Genomic DNA, 21,092 nt, shown 5'->3' with positions numbered 1-21,092 from the left:
GACAAAAATAAATAAAAGTATATATTAAATTTGTATTTCGTTATTTTTAGCTTTTTGGTGTAGTGACTTTTTGTGGTTTTCGAGGTTGAATGACTTTTTTATGTTTTTACTTTCATGTGATAAAAGCAATTTGACGTAATCACATGTGCCTTTATTACACCAAATGATACGGTTTGTTTTTTCAATGAAATCAAACGTTTCGGGCAACATATGTGAGCAAAATTATTAATGAGTAAGTATTTAAATATACAAATTCTGAGTAAATATTATTATGATATAATACAAGATAACCTTACCTACCTACTACTACCTTACCTACTTATTTCGTCCAATTAATGAAAATCTACATTACGAATAAACTAAAATAAACTTAGTGGTATAGGTATGTATTGTAGATTAATTTGTCCTATTAGCACCACGTATGTGTAAGTTCACTGTTTGGCATAACTTGTAAACGATGTGATGTTTCAATTTGCAGTTCATACCACTTAGTGGGTATTCTACATCAGACGCTTTTGCAAATTCAGGTTTTTGTTTCTTATTAACTGTGTTATTGCGTAGTTAGTTTTTGAAACAAATTTTTAACATATTTTATATTATTGTATAGGCACGACGATCTGCGATGAGGTTTTTGACAACCTCTGTGGTCCGAGGCTTAAATACCGGTTTTTATGGTGTCTCCATCTCTGAGGTCCCGTGTTCGATCCCCGGCCAGGTTAATGTAGAAAAACTATTCTCTATTGTCTCGGGTGTGGGTTTTGTGGTACCAACGTTGTTTCCGTCTTTCATAACACACGTGCTTTCGTTAATTAATTGGAGATTGGAGCAAAGTATGTGATGTCGTCGAATATTTACTTATTTATTTATTATTTTAAAAAAGAACGTACATTGAAAATGTATTGCAATTCACACACAACTCTGCGACTGCTGAGTTATCAAACCATATCGAATAGTCTGTTATAATAATCCTGTTGCATTTAGTGTCGTGAAATTCAATGTAAGCAATGAGAGGAACCTTTCAAGTTTCAGTGGCGTAATTCATTTCAACGTTTTATGTTCATGGCCATCCAACCGTTAGGTCTGTTTAGATATGCCATAACACTGTCAAATCTAGTTCAAGATTTTTGGCACATTTTATTACAATATAGGTTAATAATACAATTTTTTATAGCTTTTTCACTTTTCTTCATTGCAAAACACCCCAACGCATGCATCAATGATTTTAATAACTAGAAGGTAACTATTGCAGATATCTCGATAATGTTTTGAGTTTTGTATAAGAAACTTGAGTAGGAAGACAAGTTGCGCCTGTTAGCGACTGGGGCGCCAACAGGTCATTTCGGAGAATTCCTTTATGACCACTCGTCCTTTGTATACCCGCAACAATAAAAACTTAACGACCCCACGTTTAATTTGCAATAAATCGTTGTTTTGTAGAGTGGAAGCAATAAATACGATAGAACATGATTGTTACTAATATAAAATAGTGGCTAAGATGACCTTTCTTTCTATATGACCTTTCATATCGATATTAGGTACCTTTTAACATTAACTAAGTCGGTAGAAACTATTACTGCCATAATACTTGATTGTAAAGAATAGCGAAGGAGCTCTGAATACCGTGCCGTAAGGAACGATTAAATTACCCTTATTTAACGACAAATTGGGGTTTATTGTAAGGAGAATAAATTTGTACGTACGTACATATGTAATATAATACACATGGTATGTATCACGTGACCCATAACTATTTCTTATTGCATTTTGGTTGTGTATTGAAAAGTCACCATGCTCTACCTGTTCATGCAAACTTTTTATATATTTAGATATTTCCTACGTAAAAATCAATTGAAGTAATAGTTTCGATTCTCGTTACACTTTTATGATTCATAATTTGTGAATAGTAGAGTTAGTTACGGCATATAACACATTGGAGAACTTCGTCAACGGATGTAACAGAGTATTTCGCCAAACCCGTCGCACGGTCACGCGGCGGCGGCGCGGCGCGGCGCGGCGCTCCGCTTCAGGCCCGGCCGCTTCCGAAGCAAACACAAATCACTTTACTCGGCGCGTTCAGACGCGCCCCACTCGTTTTGTTCATTGTCGACTTGAAAGCAAGAGTAGCACGACGTCTCCATGCTATAACAACGCCTTTCTACTTTTACTTTGCTACAATTTTTTTTGTTTATAAGTAAACAACTTTACACTTTTAGTAGAGTTTATAACATTAATTTAATAAATTTCTAGTTGTTTAAATACAACAGATTTCCTACTTAATGAAATATTTGCACGGCAAAAGTTACTCACAATTTTAAACGTCGGCAATCTGCAGACCGGAACTGTCTTTCGTTTGTGAAACATTTCTGAATTTTGTTCCTACATTTGAGATATATTTCGCGACGAGTTCGACGGTCAATTTCAGCAGAGGTGGATCAGAAAGAAATCAAAAATGTCGAAAAAACATCTCCACAACCAAGCTGCAATACCTCTAGCACCAGCAGTTTTTAAGGTAAGTTATAATTTATTAATAAATTTTAATTATGTAACTTTAACGTTTTTGCGAATTAAAGTTTATTTCCATTTACTAAGAGGATTTTCGGTTGTGTATCACATGAAAGCTTTGCGATAATTTATAATTTTCAATTAAAACGAATTTGCGTCCTCATCTGTTTCGTTGTCAATATATTATTTTATTATTTGAACATTACATTATTTTAATGAAATAAACCTAATAAATACCATAAGGTAGATGCAATTAAGGAGATATATGAACTTTACTCCCGTTTTGTATGTGGTAATTATTAAGCCCTGAACACATTTTCGAACAAATTTGTTACGTTGCACTATAAGTAACGCCGTTTTGAATCCATTTTGTATCAAACTCACAATATTCGATATTGATGGTGTTCAGTGATATTGAGGATATTTCTTGTACAATACGCATACATGACAATTTGATTTGTATATTTATTCTGTTAAAAAAGTGTAAGTGCTTTGAAAAGCCTGCTTAGAATTGTGTTTACTCGGACAATCCAAAAGTTCTTGACTAATATTTGAGTTTCATCATGTTCGTGTTCGATAGTGCGCATACAGCTTTCGTAATCCGCGGTTTTGTTCTAAGCTTCATGTGATTTCCTTGAAGTATGTATTGTATGAGCGAACAGCATACGTCGTGTATGTAAACATGTACAAATTGCATTACACATTCTACCACCTCTTTTCGATTACAATACACATTCCTCTTCAATTTGACACCGCTGTGCGTTTACTAGGAGATATGCTGCGCTTAATGTTTTTAGAAACACTTTAGTTCATAATGATGCCAAAAGTATCTATGTGTACTATACATCTCTGATTATCGTGAGATTTTATACTTTAGGGTAGGTATATTAAAAAGTTTAATAATTAAATTACTATTACTGGTGGCTACTTCCATTTTTGATAAGATATCGTTTAGGTAACACGTAAAATTCCACTTTGAAAATTGATATAAAGTAGTAGGTATATGAATTGACTTAACTAATAAGGGATTTCATAATCGTCGAAATAACTCTTTATCGCGATATTCGAATAGGTAAGTCCCTGTTTTATAGGACGTATTTATGTTTCAGTACCGTTGATAAGAAAAAAACACTACATTTCACTTGAACAGAATGACTAGAGAACTTGATGACGTGGCAACTTTTTGTCTGTTTATTTAAAATGGAGTGAACATTGAGAAACGTATTAATTTTTATTATATACTCTGTCTAAACCCTAAAGAAGATATTTTTATGTAATTATTGCCAGTATTTTTGTAACATGCGAGTAGTAAAGTAAATAAGTGAATGAATATACGTTCTTGACCAACTTTTTTGTTACTTTGATCTTCAACAAATAAGACGAAGGAAACAACGCATTGTGTTTATTTAATCCGGTTATTTTTCAGTCACCAAACCATTTTAAATGTGACAGGTAAATATTGTAATGATTTGTCGGTGGTGTCTTTTAAACATTTTATCTAATTATGTTGTACTCAAGAAAGACTATGCGCGTGTTTATACACGTTGGCGGTCGGGTGTCAGTTACACTATTGTTAATTTAATCCGACTGAAGATGATACCACGTGCATCGTAGCCGTTATTAGTAGCCATCGCTTCCAAGGAAAACTTGTGCTGTTGAAATTATCGATACCTAAAACAGAAACGTAGTATTCCATTAAACACTAATTTCATGTTTCCTATGCCTACTGACATCTTGTCTAGACGTTTTAAACAGAATCCGAGTGTCCAATTTATGTTAAATCACCGTTACGTACTTTCATGCGTGTCGATCTATCTCACTTGCCCTGTGTTATGATAAGAATATTAGGCAAACTAATGGCAACTGCACGTGAGTAGTAAGTAGGTATAGATAGGTATCTTAAAGCATAAATGCAATCTAAGCTTATGTTTGCGCCACACCACACATTGTACGGCCGTGTTGTCGGTGCGCACGCGCGACCTCCAAAACGAGTGCGAAGCACGTAGAGGCGGTCGCGAATCGCAAACCGCGATCACCAACAACTTTGCACGATTCATATTCTGTGCGCTTGGGCAGTGGAATATTCCACTAGCGGTCGTCGCGGCTGCGCGCCGCCGTCGTCGCTTGTTCCGCCGCCGCCCCTCTCCACACCTCTCCCCGCGCATACAATTCTCATGGAGGCAATGGCGGTCCCCATACAAAATTATTCAAAGGGGTTCTTATCTTGAGAGACTTGAAACCTATTTAAATTTTAACAATTCACAATTCCCCGCTTTCGTCAATACTTCTTAGAACCATAACTAATGTTCTTTAAGATTAGGCATTTTATTACGCTTGGTTTGATTCGTTTATTTCAACGTAAGACTAGTACCTACGATGTTTTTATTAAAGCAATCAATACATTTCGTCTCCAATAAAATTTTTATTGAAATACCCGAGTGAGTATTGTCTTGCACGTTATTCAGTCGCGGCGATGATGTGCGAGCGACAAAAAAATCTATAATAGCCTGTAAATTAAAACGAGAGTGGAAGGTTTCTTTGTATTCGATGATACCTGAGTGTCCTTGCGAACAATAGACTTTCAAATTTTTCCAGAAAGATTATATATCTTAGCTTTGCTATAGACGTTTTTGAATGGTGTTATTGTCGCTTTGTTTGGACAACGATCACATTGAATTTTTTAACACGCGAGAACTGGAGCTAAAAATTTTGTGATGGAGTTGTGTTCTTTGCGTTCGTATGATTTCATATGAGCAATTAGATTTTATTTGCGGTTGGACCAGACTTTCAGGTTATACTATTTTATGTTTAAACCATGTTTTTGATGGTGTATAAGTATATTTCATTCCAATCCAATTACAGTTTGGGGGTTGAGCAATTTCGAGAATATTTTCTGACCGTAATATTTCCAAGGTTTACAACTAGGTATTTCAAAAAATATTTTGACATTCCTAGAGTTTAGTGTTTCTATGCCTAACCATGATTTTCCACGATGGTTAACTATTTTATGATAATGAGAAACTATGATAAATCTTTATTATTCTCACAGGATAAAAATAACTAAATAGGTAAACAAAGATAGTTTATTGTTGCAACACTGAGTTTCTTATTGTGTAGAGATTGATGCGTGATCTAGGTAGCCCAATGAATGTTGTAGGTTACCCACAAAGTTCATAATTCGAACATTCCACAAAGGAATTAAATTGAAAACGTACTTGATGGATGCGACAGACGTGTTTACAAACGTACAGATTAATTGGGTGGTTACGTGTCACTGTCATTAATTTGTTATGTACACAATAGATATGGGTTTCAATCTGGACTTCAGTAGTTTTGCATCTGGTGCTGACGCCCACACGTAGCAGACGACATTGGACATGATGGACTAGACATGGCAGACATGATAGTCATGAAGTGATTGTCTTGCCCACAGGACTTGCCTATCATGACAAGCATGACAGACGTCACATGGCGAATACCTAGGTTAATACAGCAGGATATTTAAAAAGGACGTATATGTGAAATAATTTTAGCGTTTAGATTACAGAACACAGGAAAAATAAAATCTCAAAGTACTGCGAATTAAGTCCGTAGTTTGTGATCGAGTTAATGCTACCAATAAATTCATCGGGTGTTTGGTTCACGTTTTTTCTAACGATGCCTGAAGGTATGTAGATACCAAACGTAGGTTTACGTACATTCCTGCAAATTATTAAAATATTAAATGTTAAAATTTTGTTAAAATAGAGGTAACTATTAAAAGGTATAATGTTTCAAGTTACGTACGTTTACGTTAACAAGAATTTGGTTGGTTGAACAAAATTATACTGATACTTACTTTGTAAAGTAGTATGAGTAAGTTTTGGCCTACACGACACGTGCTTAGCTATTTTTTTAAGCTTTAGGTTACTTATGCTTATTCATCATAAAAGTATATACACAGCAAAAAAATAACTTTGGATTAAATATGATTTAGTAAAGTTAAAATTGGGACTAACTTTTTTATTTTTTTTAGTTATAATCAAAAGTTTAAAAAGGCGACAACATTCGTCACAAACGTTATGATTGTGTAAGAAATAATAATTGAATGTAACAATTCCGAAATTGATTCTGGAAATTTTATTAGTTGCTTTTTGATCTACATTAGAGTATTGCAAATTTTTGTAATCCAGGCTTGGTAACTTTTTATACTGGCATGAGTCAAAAAGAGAATAAAAGAATCAGGAGATAGGAAGTGGTGGATGAACTCATGTGAACCATCTAATATGAGATGACAATGATGTCAGAAACTTAAAAAAAAAGAAGTTCTTGACAACAAGCAAAAGAAAATGCGTCACGTCTCGTACGAGTGTGTTAAACTTAGAAGATGGTTCCATAGTCTAAGGTGTTCTTAGAGGATGGATAAAGGTGTTAAAGAAAAACGCATTTGATAGGACAGAATGGTTTACTAGTAAGAAATAGTATACTTAGAGGTAGAAAAGAAGAAAAAAGCAAAAAAAGACATTTAAAATATCGGATCAATATTTATATGGAAAATACAATAGTGCCCTGTTTTACCTGTGAAAATCACACAAACATATAGCCGATACAATTATTATAACAATTGTTTATAATATACATCGCCTTTACCATGCAGTAAAATATAATATTCGTGTCACGTATTATTGAAGACAGTTACGAACTGTTACTATTATTTTGTGATTCTGTGAATGTGCGGTTACTATACTATTCAGCAGTCAGGTTTGGTAAAGGCATAGGGGAAGGGTGAAAGCGAAATGCGGATTTTTTGCCGTGACTCACCTGCGCATTGCATATTGTTTTGTTAGCCAGGAATCTAACGTCACGAACTAAATTAAAGCTTGAAGTTAAAGCAAATTTAAAAAGCTATAAAGCTATAGGAAAGACTATAAGTTCAATTTCAGATATTTTTTTATGGGGAATCTTAATTTCGTTTACAACTTATCAGTGGAACGTCGTACATTTTGTGTTCATTAGCATTTACTGTCTAACGGTGTCAAATTTGTATGGAAAACAATATGTATATACATATATTAAGTAGCTTTTGAAATTACAGGCACACTTATCAATTTATGTCTCAGGGTAACGGACGCAGTGGCAGTGCCCTTTAGATTTTTGCAATTTGAAGCTCTGAGTGGCTCTGCAATTGTTAAGGACGCAACAGACGCACGACTTGTTTGTCCCGTCAATGTTATAAAAAAAAAAGTTAAAGTCATTCAGTGATGTCATTATGAACGTTTTCGAATCACTTTATGCCAGGCCTTGATTTATTAACAATGAGTTCCTCAATACTATGTTAATATCTACAAAATCGATTGCAAATTGCAAATGATAAGTTATATATCTAACCTCTTTTCAAACATGGTTACCTTATGCCCGCGATATGTAGGTATAAATCAAATTTGACAATGACCTGAAATAAGAGTGAGATTCAGCCTCAAAGAATAATGTATTAAAAAAAACTGCAGTTATGAACGGCATTACGGCATTACTGAGGTACTCGTAATTTTAAAACTATTTGATTGCCAACTTAAGTTGGGCTTCGGCTAATATACAAAGTGATAGTAAATTCTAAACAAAATATAACCATAAATCTTTGTTAAGTTACAGTGCTTTTTTGTGTAGCAAATAGTAATTTTGATGTGTGACCGCATTGACATACATACAGATGGCAGTATAAGTGTATATAAACAATTTTTTTTTAATATATAATACAACGTGATGGGACGAACAAGTCGTGCACCTGGTGGTAAGCGTGTGTCGCTTATGTCCATAACAGTTGTAGTTTGCAGTAGTACACGGGCACTGCCACTGCGCCCGTCACCCTGAGACATAAGTTGATAAATCCCATGACCCTGTAATTCACCAGCACCCTTGCCTTTCAAAACCGGAATGCAATAATGTACACATTATTGCTTGGTGTCAGAAATAGGTAAGGTGGCAGCACTTCCATGGACGAACTCTTTCACAAGGAGCTCTACTGCTCCTAGAATCCAATTTTAAATTTTAATTGAACCTCCTGTCGCTCACTTAGTTTCAATTTAACTGCCTCCGTGGCCGAACGGTTACCATGCCGGACTGCCACGCAGAGGTCCCAGGTTCGATTCCCGGGCCGGGAGAAATGTTTGTATGGCCTACATTTATTTCTCTCGTGAGTTTGGGTGTAATTTGTGGCTGTCTATATGTGTGTCCATGGCACCCGCGACACAGGGTTTCCCTAGTGCGGGGCTATGTTGAGTGTGTGCGTTATTTATTTGCAAATTCAGCAATCTGGAGTTGTGGCAATCAGTTAGTTTTGAAATGCATGACTTTCTGAGTCTTCGTAAAAATAAAAATAACTGGGATATTTCATTAGCAGTGATCTGATTAGGTAGAGCTGTTTTTGTTACTTGTGACATGTTTCCATGATACGGATAAGTCATTTTTAACAAACCATTATATACAAAATAGGATAAAAGAAAATTTATATTCATTTTAAAAGATTTAAAAAACAAATAGGAACTCAATAATTTATGTTATAAGGAAATGGAACTACTTTTTTCGTATCTGAATTACGTATATTTGTTTTTTCAAACAAGCCAACGTTTTGGGTCCTTCTTTCCAACGGTCGCGGCTGACTCTAAGAACTCTAAGGGTCGTATTCCAGAACTCTACTCAATGCTCAAGTCAGGATTTGAGCTGACTTGAGTATGATTTCAAGCACTGGAAATACGACCCTAATGGCAAGGCTTTGAGTATGATTTTCAGTGCTCACTGCAATACTCAAGGCCTGACTTGAATATTGAGTAGAGTTCTGGAATACGACTCTTAGAAATCTAAGAACTCAAGATTTACGTTTTTGTTTCTGAATGCTATATTTGTATGGATACACACATATTGAATTGCACTATGTTTTTAATATTAGCTTTAATGAAGTGCTGTATTATAAATCACTAATGTAGATAAGTAACAACATCTAAGATATGTACGAATGCAGTTTATTTTTTGATGTTTTATTTTGTATAAGATTTGTTTTATAAGAAGTTTTGATAACGTTTTTAAAATATGGAAATGAGCTATGAAATTACTAAAATAGTGGTAAATTAAAACAGTTTCAAACAAAGACATAGATATCGTTGATTTCAAGTCCACCGGCAACAAATCAAAACAATCAAGTTCAGAAAATTCCAAAATTGAGTGGATTTTTTATTTTAGTTTTATTTTTTTCTATATTTAACCATTCCTTTCGGCGCTGAACCAACAAGAAAGAAGAAATATAGTTATAATAGTATATAAAAATATAGTAGCCTTTAAGGTTCGCAAGAGTAGAGGCTTCTATAAAAACTATTGCTCAGTTTGCTGCCATCGGCATCGATTAACGAGCACGCACCGTCCAGCGATAAGATAAACTACCTACTCATACGCCCTTGTCCATGGATTTGCAAGTCTGTGTTTAGCTTACACGTACCTACTCACATAACATTAATCACGTAGTTACTTATTACATTTTTCTAAAAGCTAGATGATGCGTTACTAAAAGCTGCGTGTATACATACATCTATTTAAAATAAAATTACTAAAACATTTTTAGAAGTTGAGACTATTCCATTTTTGGTTTGTGTTCCACTCGTATCATAACGTTTTTAGTTTTTCTCATATTTACCAAATTTACACATTCGCGCAAGTGTCGAGGCGAACCTGGGGGTCGATTCAGAACCTTACAATAATTTCGATTTCTTTTCATTTTTATTCACAACCTGTTTCAAACTGTCGTATTCTTATAAATAGAAATATCTTATTATTTTATATAGTCTCAATTTTGTTCAATTTTATTAATTTAATGCAAGATTAATGCGTTCCTATATTTTAGGCCTTTAAAGTCTTAAAAATGTATATAAAAGGATTTTCAATATTCTTATAATCTATTTCACCGACTAACTCCGTAAACGCTGTTGGATAACGATATTGTATCCGAATATCTCGGATTGTATCTGAATAGCTCGGAAAAAAAGTAATGTTCGCGCATGAAGATTCATTTTTATAAATAGCGCCTTAATTTTATTAGAGCAATTATTTTAATGGTTGATTTTGCTATTCTTCAATTCAAGGCGTTTTTCTTTCAATATACTTTGAGTAGTGAGAACCGATTTTTATTATTCCCAGTGTCAAGTCCTGTATAGTGGCGAACTAGAGGATAAATCTGGGTTTGAGCACTCTGGTAACCAATTTTAATAAAACTTGGTAATGATATGTAATTCCACGTACTTTTGAGGTTGATCTTTTTAGTCTTTTTAGTCTTTAGTCACTCTACTGAGATTATGATGTTCCGAATCGTCATAACGTATATAATGTTTAAGTATTTAATGTTATTTACATCCAGATAATTCTAACTGCCAAAAAAAGTAAAGTATGTAATAATGAAATCTATTAAAATTACGTTGTTTTCAATTACTTTTCCACATTTTCACGAAGAAAAATAAATAAAACAGTCTTGACACTCACGTTGTGAATTCGGAACTACAGTCTAGTGTCAACTGTTAGCTTCGCCAGGGAGCATATAGATGGCGCTGTTATAATTTTACGAATGAAACATCGCGTATTTTTATTTAACCTAAAATTATTTACTATGTGCTAATAAATAAAAAATATACAAAATATTGAAGAGATATTTGTAAATAAATAAGTTCAACTTAACTTTTAATAATTACAAACCAACATTAAGACAATAAAATGAAAATAATATTGTTTCCATTGCAGCCGTGTAACTATTTTAAGATTGCCAAATTTGACATAAGAGCAAAAATACTTTAATGTTAAAGTCGCGTCATAGTACGAACTGAGTGAATAAATACTCACAAAGCTGCCAATAATACATCATAGTTTTAACATTACAATAAGCTTACTTTAAGTGCGCTATAGTACGAAAAGTCTATTCGTGAGGAGATTATAGCTATGTTTACTGAGTTGAAAACACAACAGGAGTTAAAGTTTGACACATTAAATACCGCAGCTAGCACCGTAATCAATCAAAATGAAAACATTCAAAAAACTGTTGATATCATGTCAAACTGTTACGATGAGTTACTGCTCATAACGAACTCACTTGAAACAGAAAAAACTGAACTAAGGAAGAAGGTTTCAGTGCTGGAAGGCAAACTTGAATCCATCGAAAAGGCCAGTCGTAACTCCTCCATCGAAATTAGGAACATCCCCAAATTTCACAAGGAATCTGTGCACTCTTTATCAAATATCGGAAAAGACATTGGCTTAGCCTTGAAGTACCGTTGCAAAACTCTGATATAAAACATATTTTCCGTGCAAATTCTGAGGCCATTGTGGTGGAATTTACAACCACTTATAACAAGGATTCCCTAATCTCCAAATTCAAAAACCTGATTAAGTGCCGAAGAGAAAATAAGGACCACCCGTTTCACACTGACGAGATAAACATGGAAGGACCACCCTGCCTGATATATATATATCCGAGTCACTTACCAGTAAAACCCGCAAACTTTTCCATACTGCCCGGGATCTTGCCAAAAACAAAAAAATCGCTGCGGCATGGACTTCCTATGGTAAACTTTATGTTAAAAAACGGAAACGGTAACGTTCCCCTTTTGACGGAATCGTGATGGAATTCAACAAGATTGAATCACTTAATTTGAGTGTGGACTCACTAACAATAGCCAATTCAACAACCTGTAACATTGACGATGCAAAAACATATGTAAAAACCGACAACACATAAATATAATTTCACAAAACATTAGGAGCCTTACTTGTAATTTTAATAACTTTCTGACCCTCATTTCCAGATCAAATATTCATTGGGATGTGATAGTGCTGGCTTTGTACAGCCAAATATATACCGACTCTAGATGGCTATAACTATATCTGCACAACAAATCAAATTACACAAAACGAAGGTGTGGTTATCTATTATAATGAGAAACTTACTGTCTCAAGTGACGAGCTTTGTATTGTTGACGCAAACTGTATTTTGCTGAACCTTAACTCGGAAACGTTCATCTTGGCCATTTACTGACCGCCTAGCAAACACGACACTTCTCAATTCAACTCATCCCTCGATAACACCTTAACTAACTTGAATGGTTATACAAACATCATTTTATGCGGTGATATAAATATAGATATCGTAGCTTCTAACAATGACAAACGCTCACATGAGTATCTTACCGTTTTAGCGAGCCACAGCCTACTACCCGGTCACACTGCTGTAACCCATGGCAAAACCTGTTTGGATCACATGATGATTAAATCTAAATTAAATCCTACATGTATCGTATTTGATTCGTCCGTCACTGATCATCAATGTGTTGCACTTACTATTACACCTAACACTAGGCCGGAATACTTATCTAAAAGCGTTTTAAAAATAAACTATGAAGTCATGGACGTGGCAAAGGAAAACCTCAATTTTTTATCAATCTTAAAAGAAATTAACGTAAATATTGCCACAAATTTATTAATTAATTTATTAAAAGAAACAATTAGTAAAAATTCCAGACTAGTCTACACCCCTAACAGGAAAAGAATCATTAAGCCATGGATCACAAAAGCTCTGCTTAAATTTATGCGAATCGCGACAATCTCTTCAAAAAACTTAAACAAGATCCTAATAACGAGATTTTGAAGATAACCTACAAGAGATATAGAAACTTTTGTACCTCTCTTATCAGGAAAGCTAAAATGTCTTATGAACAACGCGAAATTGAGAACAGTAAAAATAATAAAAAGCCACTGTGGAATGTTATTAAAACAATCTGTGGTCATAATAAAACGATCATTCTTCAGGCTTGATTGGGATTCAGAACCCGCAAAAAAGCGTCAATGACGTTAATAAATTCTTTGTTGGTGTCGGTAAAAAACTTGCTAAACAATCCCTTTTAAACGCACTCCCATCTGACCCAGTTTCTAATGGTATTACACCGACCCCCAGCAACTCGCTTGTTTTATTGCCTACTGATGTGGAAGAGGTTGCAGGACTCATTGTGAAGCTTAAAGATGATAGCGCTGTGGGTCTGGATCGGGTGTCGGGCAGGTTTTTAAAGAGATATGTGCATATTCTCGCTTTACCAATCTCACACATCTGCAACTTAGCTCTCTCAACCGGCGTCTTCCCTCGGGCATTCAAGACTGCGCTCATAAAGCCTATTCACAAGAGTGGGGACAGAGGCTGTGCCAAATATTTTTAGACCCATCTCCATTCTTCCAGCAATGTCTAAAATTCTTGAACGGATTATGAAGAAAAGGCTTATCGGTTACGTAGAATCTCACAACCTAATATCACGTTCTCAATTTGGTTTCCGTACTAGATTATCCACTGATGATGCTGTTCACGAACTGGTCGATTCTATGGTGACCAACCTTGATAATAAAAGGAAATGTCTTACTATATTTCTCGACTTAGCAAAAGCATTTGACACAGTCTCTGTACCCCATCTCATTTGCAGGCTCGAGGAGCTGGGGGTGAGAGGAATTCCTCTTGATCTTTTCAGGGATTACTTGACAAAGTCAAAGTCAAAGTCAAAGATTATTTATTCCATAGGTAAAATAAATTTACACTTAAAAACGTCATATTTAAGCTACTGCTCGTTCACTACGCTGACCTCCCTGGGAAGAACGAGCAAGAAACTCTAGGGATTGCTCTTTTCAAATAAACTTAAATGCTATGGAATACACTTTGAATCAAATTTGTGTGGATTCTGGAGCCATGTCGTCTTTCCATACATCTTTATCTAACACGTAGTCTTCAACTTTGTAATATGATTTTTCGATCAAAATATTTTTAATGTAGTTTTTGAACTTAGGAATTGATAAACTTAATATATGCTCCGGAATCTTATTGTAAAAACGTATACAGTTCCCCATAAAAGAGTTGTTTACCTTGGTTAAACGAAATCGTGGTACCATGAGTTTGGACATTATACTATGGAAGTAACTAAAGTAAACTAGTCTAGCAGTACTAACATCGGTAAGCTCACGTATTCTGCGGACTGCGTATGCAGCGGAGCTTAATCTGCTTGCCAGAGATGATATATGTGGAAACCACTGAAGTTTACTATCTAAGGTCACTCCCAAGAAGACTGCTTTATTAACAAGGTCTAACTTTTCTCCGTTTATTTCTATGCTTGGACTAGTCGATTTTACGATAGGTAATTCAAATTTAACACATTTTGTCTTCTTGGTATTAAGCAATAAATTGTTAGCATTAAACCAATAAACTACCTTAGAGAGGGTATCATTAATATGGTCATAGTTAATGTCATGTCTGTCTGTTTTAAAAATCAAGGATGTATCATCAGCAAACAACACTATTTCGCAATGGTCCTTAACAAAGAATGGCAGATCATTAATATAAATCAGAAATAAGAAAGGTCCAAGTATTGAGCCCTGCGGAACACCCATTTTTACTGGAGAACCCAAAGAAGTCACTCCATTTATGTCTACTTTCTGAATTCTACCGTTGAGATATGACGAGACAAGTTTCGACGCCTTGCCATTTACACCGTAATGTTCCAGCTTCCTAATAAGAGTAATATGATCAACGCAATCAAATGCCTTTGAGAGGTCACAGAAAATATCAATAGCGTTCTGGGACCTTTCCCAAGCATCAAAGATGTGTTTTAGTAACGCTACCCCCGCATCGCTAGTCGATCTACCACTAGTAAACCCGTATTGCTCACTATGAAAAATATGATTCCTACCGAAATAGGACAGTAATTGACTCAACATAACCTTTTCGAATATTTTACTTAAAGCTGGTAAAATTGAAATGGGCCTATAGTTGCTAGGATCAACTTTCCTACCGCTTTTGAATAAGGGAATAACCTTGCTGTATTTCATTAAATCGGGAAAAACACCTTCGTCAACGCACCTATTGAAAGCTACAGCTAACTGTGGGGAAATTAGATTAATAACTGAGTCTATAACTTTAGTTCATATGCCCCAGAGATCTTCAGTTTTTTTAACATGTATTGACTTAAAAGCTTTTATGATGTCTTGTGGATTAACATGACTGATCGGAAACAGTGTGTTGGGATCGATCATTGGCTGAGCGATGAGCTCCCCGTCACCTACGGCGTCCCCCAAGGTAGTATTGTTGGTCCTACCTTGTTCTTGGTCTTTATTAACAACCTGTGCAACCTTAAGCTTCCCTATATCAGGATTCTGACCTTCGCTGATGATACGGCGCTTTTCGTCAGTGGACGGAGCTGGAGTGAGGTCTTTGCCTCTGTGCAGAATGGTCTCAACGTCGTGTGTACCTGGCTGCGACAGAATCTGTGAACCCTGAATGCTTTAAAAATCAAATATATGAATTTCGCACTTAGATCCCATCTTCTGCGGTCGTTGGATTTAACTCTCAGGGTGCATACAACTTGTAACCTTAGTCACCTAGACTGCCCTTGTCCTCATATTATTAGAACTGAATCAATTCGATACCTAGGTATTATCATAGATCAGTCTTTCAAACCCCATATTGACTCTGTATATTTATTTACATTTTCAGGACGTTACGGTATGTGGCTGCCCGGAAAACTCTGACCACTGTCTACTTTGCCCTTTACCAATCAGTTTTAGGGTATTGTATAACGTCATGGGGTGGAGCCTCTAAAACTCATCTTATTGCTCTGGAACGGGCTCAACGAGCTATTTTGAAGGTGGGAGCTGGTCTTCCCTACCGATACCCAACTAGCGAACTCTATAAGCTATGGAATGTGCTTACCATTAGACAACTATTTGTATGTAACACTGTCCTCAAAAAGCACTCCCCACTTGCATTTGATCCTAATATCACCAAGGATAAACGTAGAAAGGGTACGGTCGGCCAATCCCATTCTGTTAACACCAGTTTTTCCCAACATCTTCTGTTTCCTCGCTCCCTACTTGTACAACAAATTAAACACAAAGCTTTCTTTTTACGCTCTCCCAAAATCTCTCTGCAAAAAAGCTGTATCCCATTGGATTAAAACCCAAAATTATGAGGAGACTGAGCAACATCTTCTTATCCTCAAATAAAACATCTCTCATTTAACTGTTCCCAAGTCGTAGTTCTCGCGCCTTAACACATTCGCACACTATACATTCCACACACCCCATACGTACAATTCTTACACACCTAAACAGTAACACATTCACCTTATAAACACACCCTCACTCATTCTCACACTTTTCATATTGTGAGTTTAGTTAGTGTTATACCTTGAGAGGGTTTTTTTAAATACTAAGTTTAGTTTACTAGTACCTTTATTATTCTAAATCAGGAATATTCCACTAACTTTTATATATTTTATCCTTTGTTACAACTTATGTGCCGCAACCAAATTGCTCAACTGCAGAGTGGAAGCCTGATGACCCGTAATTCAGGTTTTTCTATACCTATCTCGGGCACCAGTCTCTCACAAAACAGTCTGACCAATTTTTAGTCTTGTATTTTAACCTTAACTTCCTTACTCTTAAGCCTGTTTTGTGATTGAGAAATAAATAAAACTTCATTCATTCATTCAATGTAAGGTTAAAGTAACATTGTTTTAAGAGGTTGTGGTAGGCCCCTGATTACCGTAAAATGTTCTCCTATGCAAGCATTGTCACCAGTTAGCTATCAGCAGCTCTTTAAACAAGTAAAATTCTTACAGGCCGTTGTTTAAACGATATAGATTTTTTAGTAACAAAGCTTTAAGGTCGTTATATTCATATTGGTACTACTAAATGACAGTGGTGAATGGTCTAACAAAAGAAAAAGAATAATGTTTTCCACTAGAGCTGAAATAATATATCTATACAAATAAAACCAATAACTCTAATTGTAATTTAAAGAATGTCGATTTTGAATTGCACTTGTAAAATGTCCACCTTAATTATATGTTACTGCATATTTCCGCTCGAGAGAATCATGTTTCAATTTCTTTTATATTTCTGCATATATTGAACGCACAATAATGTATATACCATACGAAGCACTAAATACGATATACTTTTAACTATTGGTATAAGTTTAATTGAACATGAATTGTTTGTTATAGCGTATAAAACGCTACCCACAACGTATAAAACACGGCTATTTTTTTCTCACCGGGATAAGTAACAAAAATACATAAAATTAGTCATAGTAGAAAATGTTTTTTTTTTAAGAAAGTTAGGTTTGTTCGTTCTATTTATTAATTACTGCAATGTTACGGTGTAATAACTAAGTCTTAATAAATTACTATAAAATCAATTTAAAGAGCGAGTCGTGATTCTTTACTACGAACATGTATCCTGTTACATTCTCTAATATAATAATCTACCAGTAGAAAGTGCATTGGAGTTTTATGGTTTCTCGGGTTCAACGCACCATGCATGTAAATGCGCAACTTGGAGATCTGATTAATTTTCATATCTTTTCTTTGCCAAAATCTACAATTTATAGATTATTGCAATAATCTATATATTGTAAGTATGTAGAGTATACATATAATGTAAGTGTAATAGAAACTAGGAAGTGAATATTTATTTAAGCAAACCGACAAACAGACCGACAGTCCTCTGATGTGTAGTGATACTCGCCGCCTATATATTTTTTGTGAAATTTAAACAGTATCCTCAATATTCCAAGGTGTTGCCAGCGCAGGATGAGGGATTTTCAGTCTGTCCTCCTGGTTGGTTCTATTTAACCTTCAAACCGCAACACAGCATTGTTGCTTTACGATACAAAAAATAGATCAGGTGTACCTAACCAGGAGGGTTCTGCGCAAACAAAGGACTCTACCACCGGTCGAAGTTACCTACTGCTTTGGTATTTTTAATGTGGAATAACCAACAAGTTTGTTACAGTGAGAACTTCCTATTGTATTATTTATTTCCTCGTGTTTTGTCTAATTATAATTAATATGAGGAAAAAAGGTCAAGCAAGAAAGAGATTGTTAGCATATAAAATTTTCCACACCTGTGACCCGCAAAATAAAATAATAAAAAACGTTCAAAGTATAGTTGTTTAAAATATGACAGTCGTTATTACACTGTTGGTTAATTATTATTGCAAAACAGTGCATTGTACACTTGTTTATTGTAAATTAATAGTTACACAACAGGACAAAGTATTTTTAATTCATTTGGGGGGACATTGGAGTCTGAGAACCGGTTAAAAGTGGTTAGGAAACTACCAATTGTTGTCAACATTCGTAACAGTGAAGTTTATAAATATCCAGTCATTGTGGTGAGAAAGTTTGCTTTATAATCATGTAATGGAGTATTGTCTACATAAAGGCGATCGATAAATTTTATTATTGCATATACGAAACACTTATTTTACGCAGAATTCAAAACTCGCGGAACTTGCACAATTTGCAAAGAATTTCCTTAAGTGCATTGTTAACATCTGAAATACCCTTCCAAACATGTAATGGGTATACATAATTATCTTGTCTTTTGAAGGTCCGACGGCGTTCCGATATAAAAAAAAACTAATTAGGTTGGGATGAGCTAGTAGCACTGACAAGCGCAACAAGCTGGAACAAACAGATAACCCTTACACGTATTTCCGCAGTTGATACATTATTGTTAACATTATTTGGGAAATTTCGTAAAAAAAGCTTAGTACTAAAATAGAGTAGTAAAAGGTCGATTTCAAAATAGTTTGTGTGTAGGAAATTAAACTATTTATAATATTTAAATTATTTTTTATTTATTTATAACGGATTTAAATCGCGTATATTTGTATTTTCAAACAAACCGATGTTTCGGGCCCTTTCCAGGTCCCATGGTCAGTTTGTGTGTAATTTTGAAACTTACAGCATATTTATGACTATAGTACTTTTGGCAAAATGTTTTGGCGACCTTGCGTCTGATTGTTTGTAGTCACTCTGCAGGGAAAAATCTGTCGTCATGTCATGCTGTAAATCTGTGTTACGTTAGATCGACGCTCTACGACCGATGTGATAGCACCACCGCCCGCGTCACGTTCAGGCTTCTGAGATATGCGTACTTTCACGTTCGTCACAGATAATTATGCCGTGATTTACCAGCCACTATGAAAGCAGAATAGATAATGCACGAATTAAGTAGATTCTAAAGTACGTTCATAACATATCGTCAACATTCGTAACAATTGCGTTTATAAAGTGCATGGAGTTCTTTTTAAATTTTCTTAACATCAATATTATAATGTATTTTATTTGGAATTATAACGGCAACGGCACCTTTAATTTTTTACTGAAAAAGTGCAAAATTTTGCGTATTGTTGACTGTACTATCAAAAATGTAATCTCAAATTTTCGTCATTATAAAGGTATTACGTGCGTGGTTTTGAGGGCAATTTAGAAATGGTGATCTATAAGTACATTGGCCGATGAACACGCAGTCAGCACGTGGTGGCTGCATGCGTCGCGTGGCGCTCGCGCCGCCAAGCTTCGAAACAACCTGCGTGCTAGGTCGCTCTCATAGCACTCACACTTCTACACTGCTCATATCAACACAGAGGTAGACAACCTATTCGTCACAGTTTTATATTTGGAATGATAATTACTATTGTAGCCTTTTAGGGAAGATACCTGGTGAGATGAGAATGAGGTGAGGTGAGAACATGGTAAGATGAGAATATGGTGAGCTGAGAATATAGTGAGTTGACAAAAAAAGTTGAAATTATTGCGAAAAAGTTTAACGTGCTTGTTTTACACTCATATAATTGCGGTTTTTAGGAAGGAGGTATCACTCACACATACAAATTTAATTATCCCGCATTTTTACAAGCAAACCTTCTTTATGTTATTATAGAAGTATTGATTACACGTGCTCTTTTCACTGTTAACCAGTTCAAACCGACACTGACAGTGTCAATTATTCGGAATACGTTTCAAAACGTTTTTACATCACACCACAATTTCCAATTACCGCAAGTAACTGGGGTTAATTCCATTGTGGTATTTATTAGCGAGCTTGGATGTGTAATAAAATACTTGACGGGGCAATTGTGCGATCGCGACGCCATTGGCACTGACACAGGCTTTACTTGATACCATTAGTATGCAGTGAGATATGTAGCACGACCTTCTGTAAATTCTGATTATATAAAAAAAACATGGGTCTTGCTTGTAGTCTAGAAAGATAGTAGGTCGCGCACTTACTTGGTAACATCTGGTAAGTGGGGTGAGATTAAAGAAAATCACTAACTTACACAGAAATACAAAAGCGTATCTAATGTTAACAAAATTAATTAAATCTCTACAACGAAATAAGCAGTACGGGCCTATTTTCGCAAGGTAACTATTAGAATAAAAACATTGTTATTGAATTTATACCTACGTATGGTCGTATCAAGTCGGAGGTGTTCTGGTTTGGAACATCCACAATTCTGCAAGTCTCGGACAAAATTACTTTCTATTCATCTCACACTTGCGATCTGCAACTATACACTACTCCCATAGTCAACGTAGAGTTAAACATTACTTTCTACGCAAAGTTTATAAACACAAAATGGCATTTTGACAAAAGCCTGAATATAGTTAACGGCAATGTGTATAATTCAGGGTTATTTGATTTTTAATTCGGGACTTAATCATACGTATTGCAACGTTCATGTTCTGGATGGTACCGAA

General features: G+C 35.2%; 1 protein-coding gene across 1 annotated transcript in view; it reads left to right on the top strand.

The window, feature by feature from the left end:
• The first annotated feature begins 2,123 nt into the window (after positions 1-2,123).
• Positions 2,124-21,092, top strand: part of LOC113230129 (proton-coupled amino acid transporter-like protein pathetic) — a 33,544-nt gene continuing 14,575 nt past the window's right edge. The window contains exon 1 of the mRNA XM_026463945.1: positions 2,124-2,509. Within this exon, the coding sequence (XP_026319730.1) occupies positions 2,450-2,509 (60 nt within the window). The 5' untranslated portion in view covers positions 2,124-2,449. The remainder of the gene's footprint in view (positions 2,510-21,092) is intronic.

This window comes from Hyposmocoma kahamanoa, unplaced genomic scaffold, assembly GCF_003589595.1.
Source record: "Hyposmocoma kahamanoa isolate Upper Pololo Valley unplaced genomic scaffold, ASM358959v1 100021, whole genome shotgun sequence".
Classification (NCBI taxonomy): domain Eukaryota; kingdom Metazoa; phylum Arthropoda; class Insecta; order Lepidoptera; family Cosmopterigidae; genus Hyposmocoma; species Hyposmocoma kahamanoa.
This window is presented reverse-complemented; position numbering and strand designations above follow the sequence as displayed.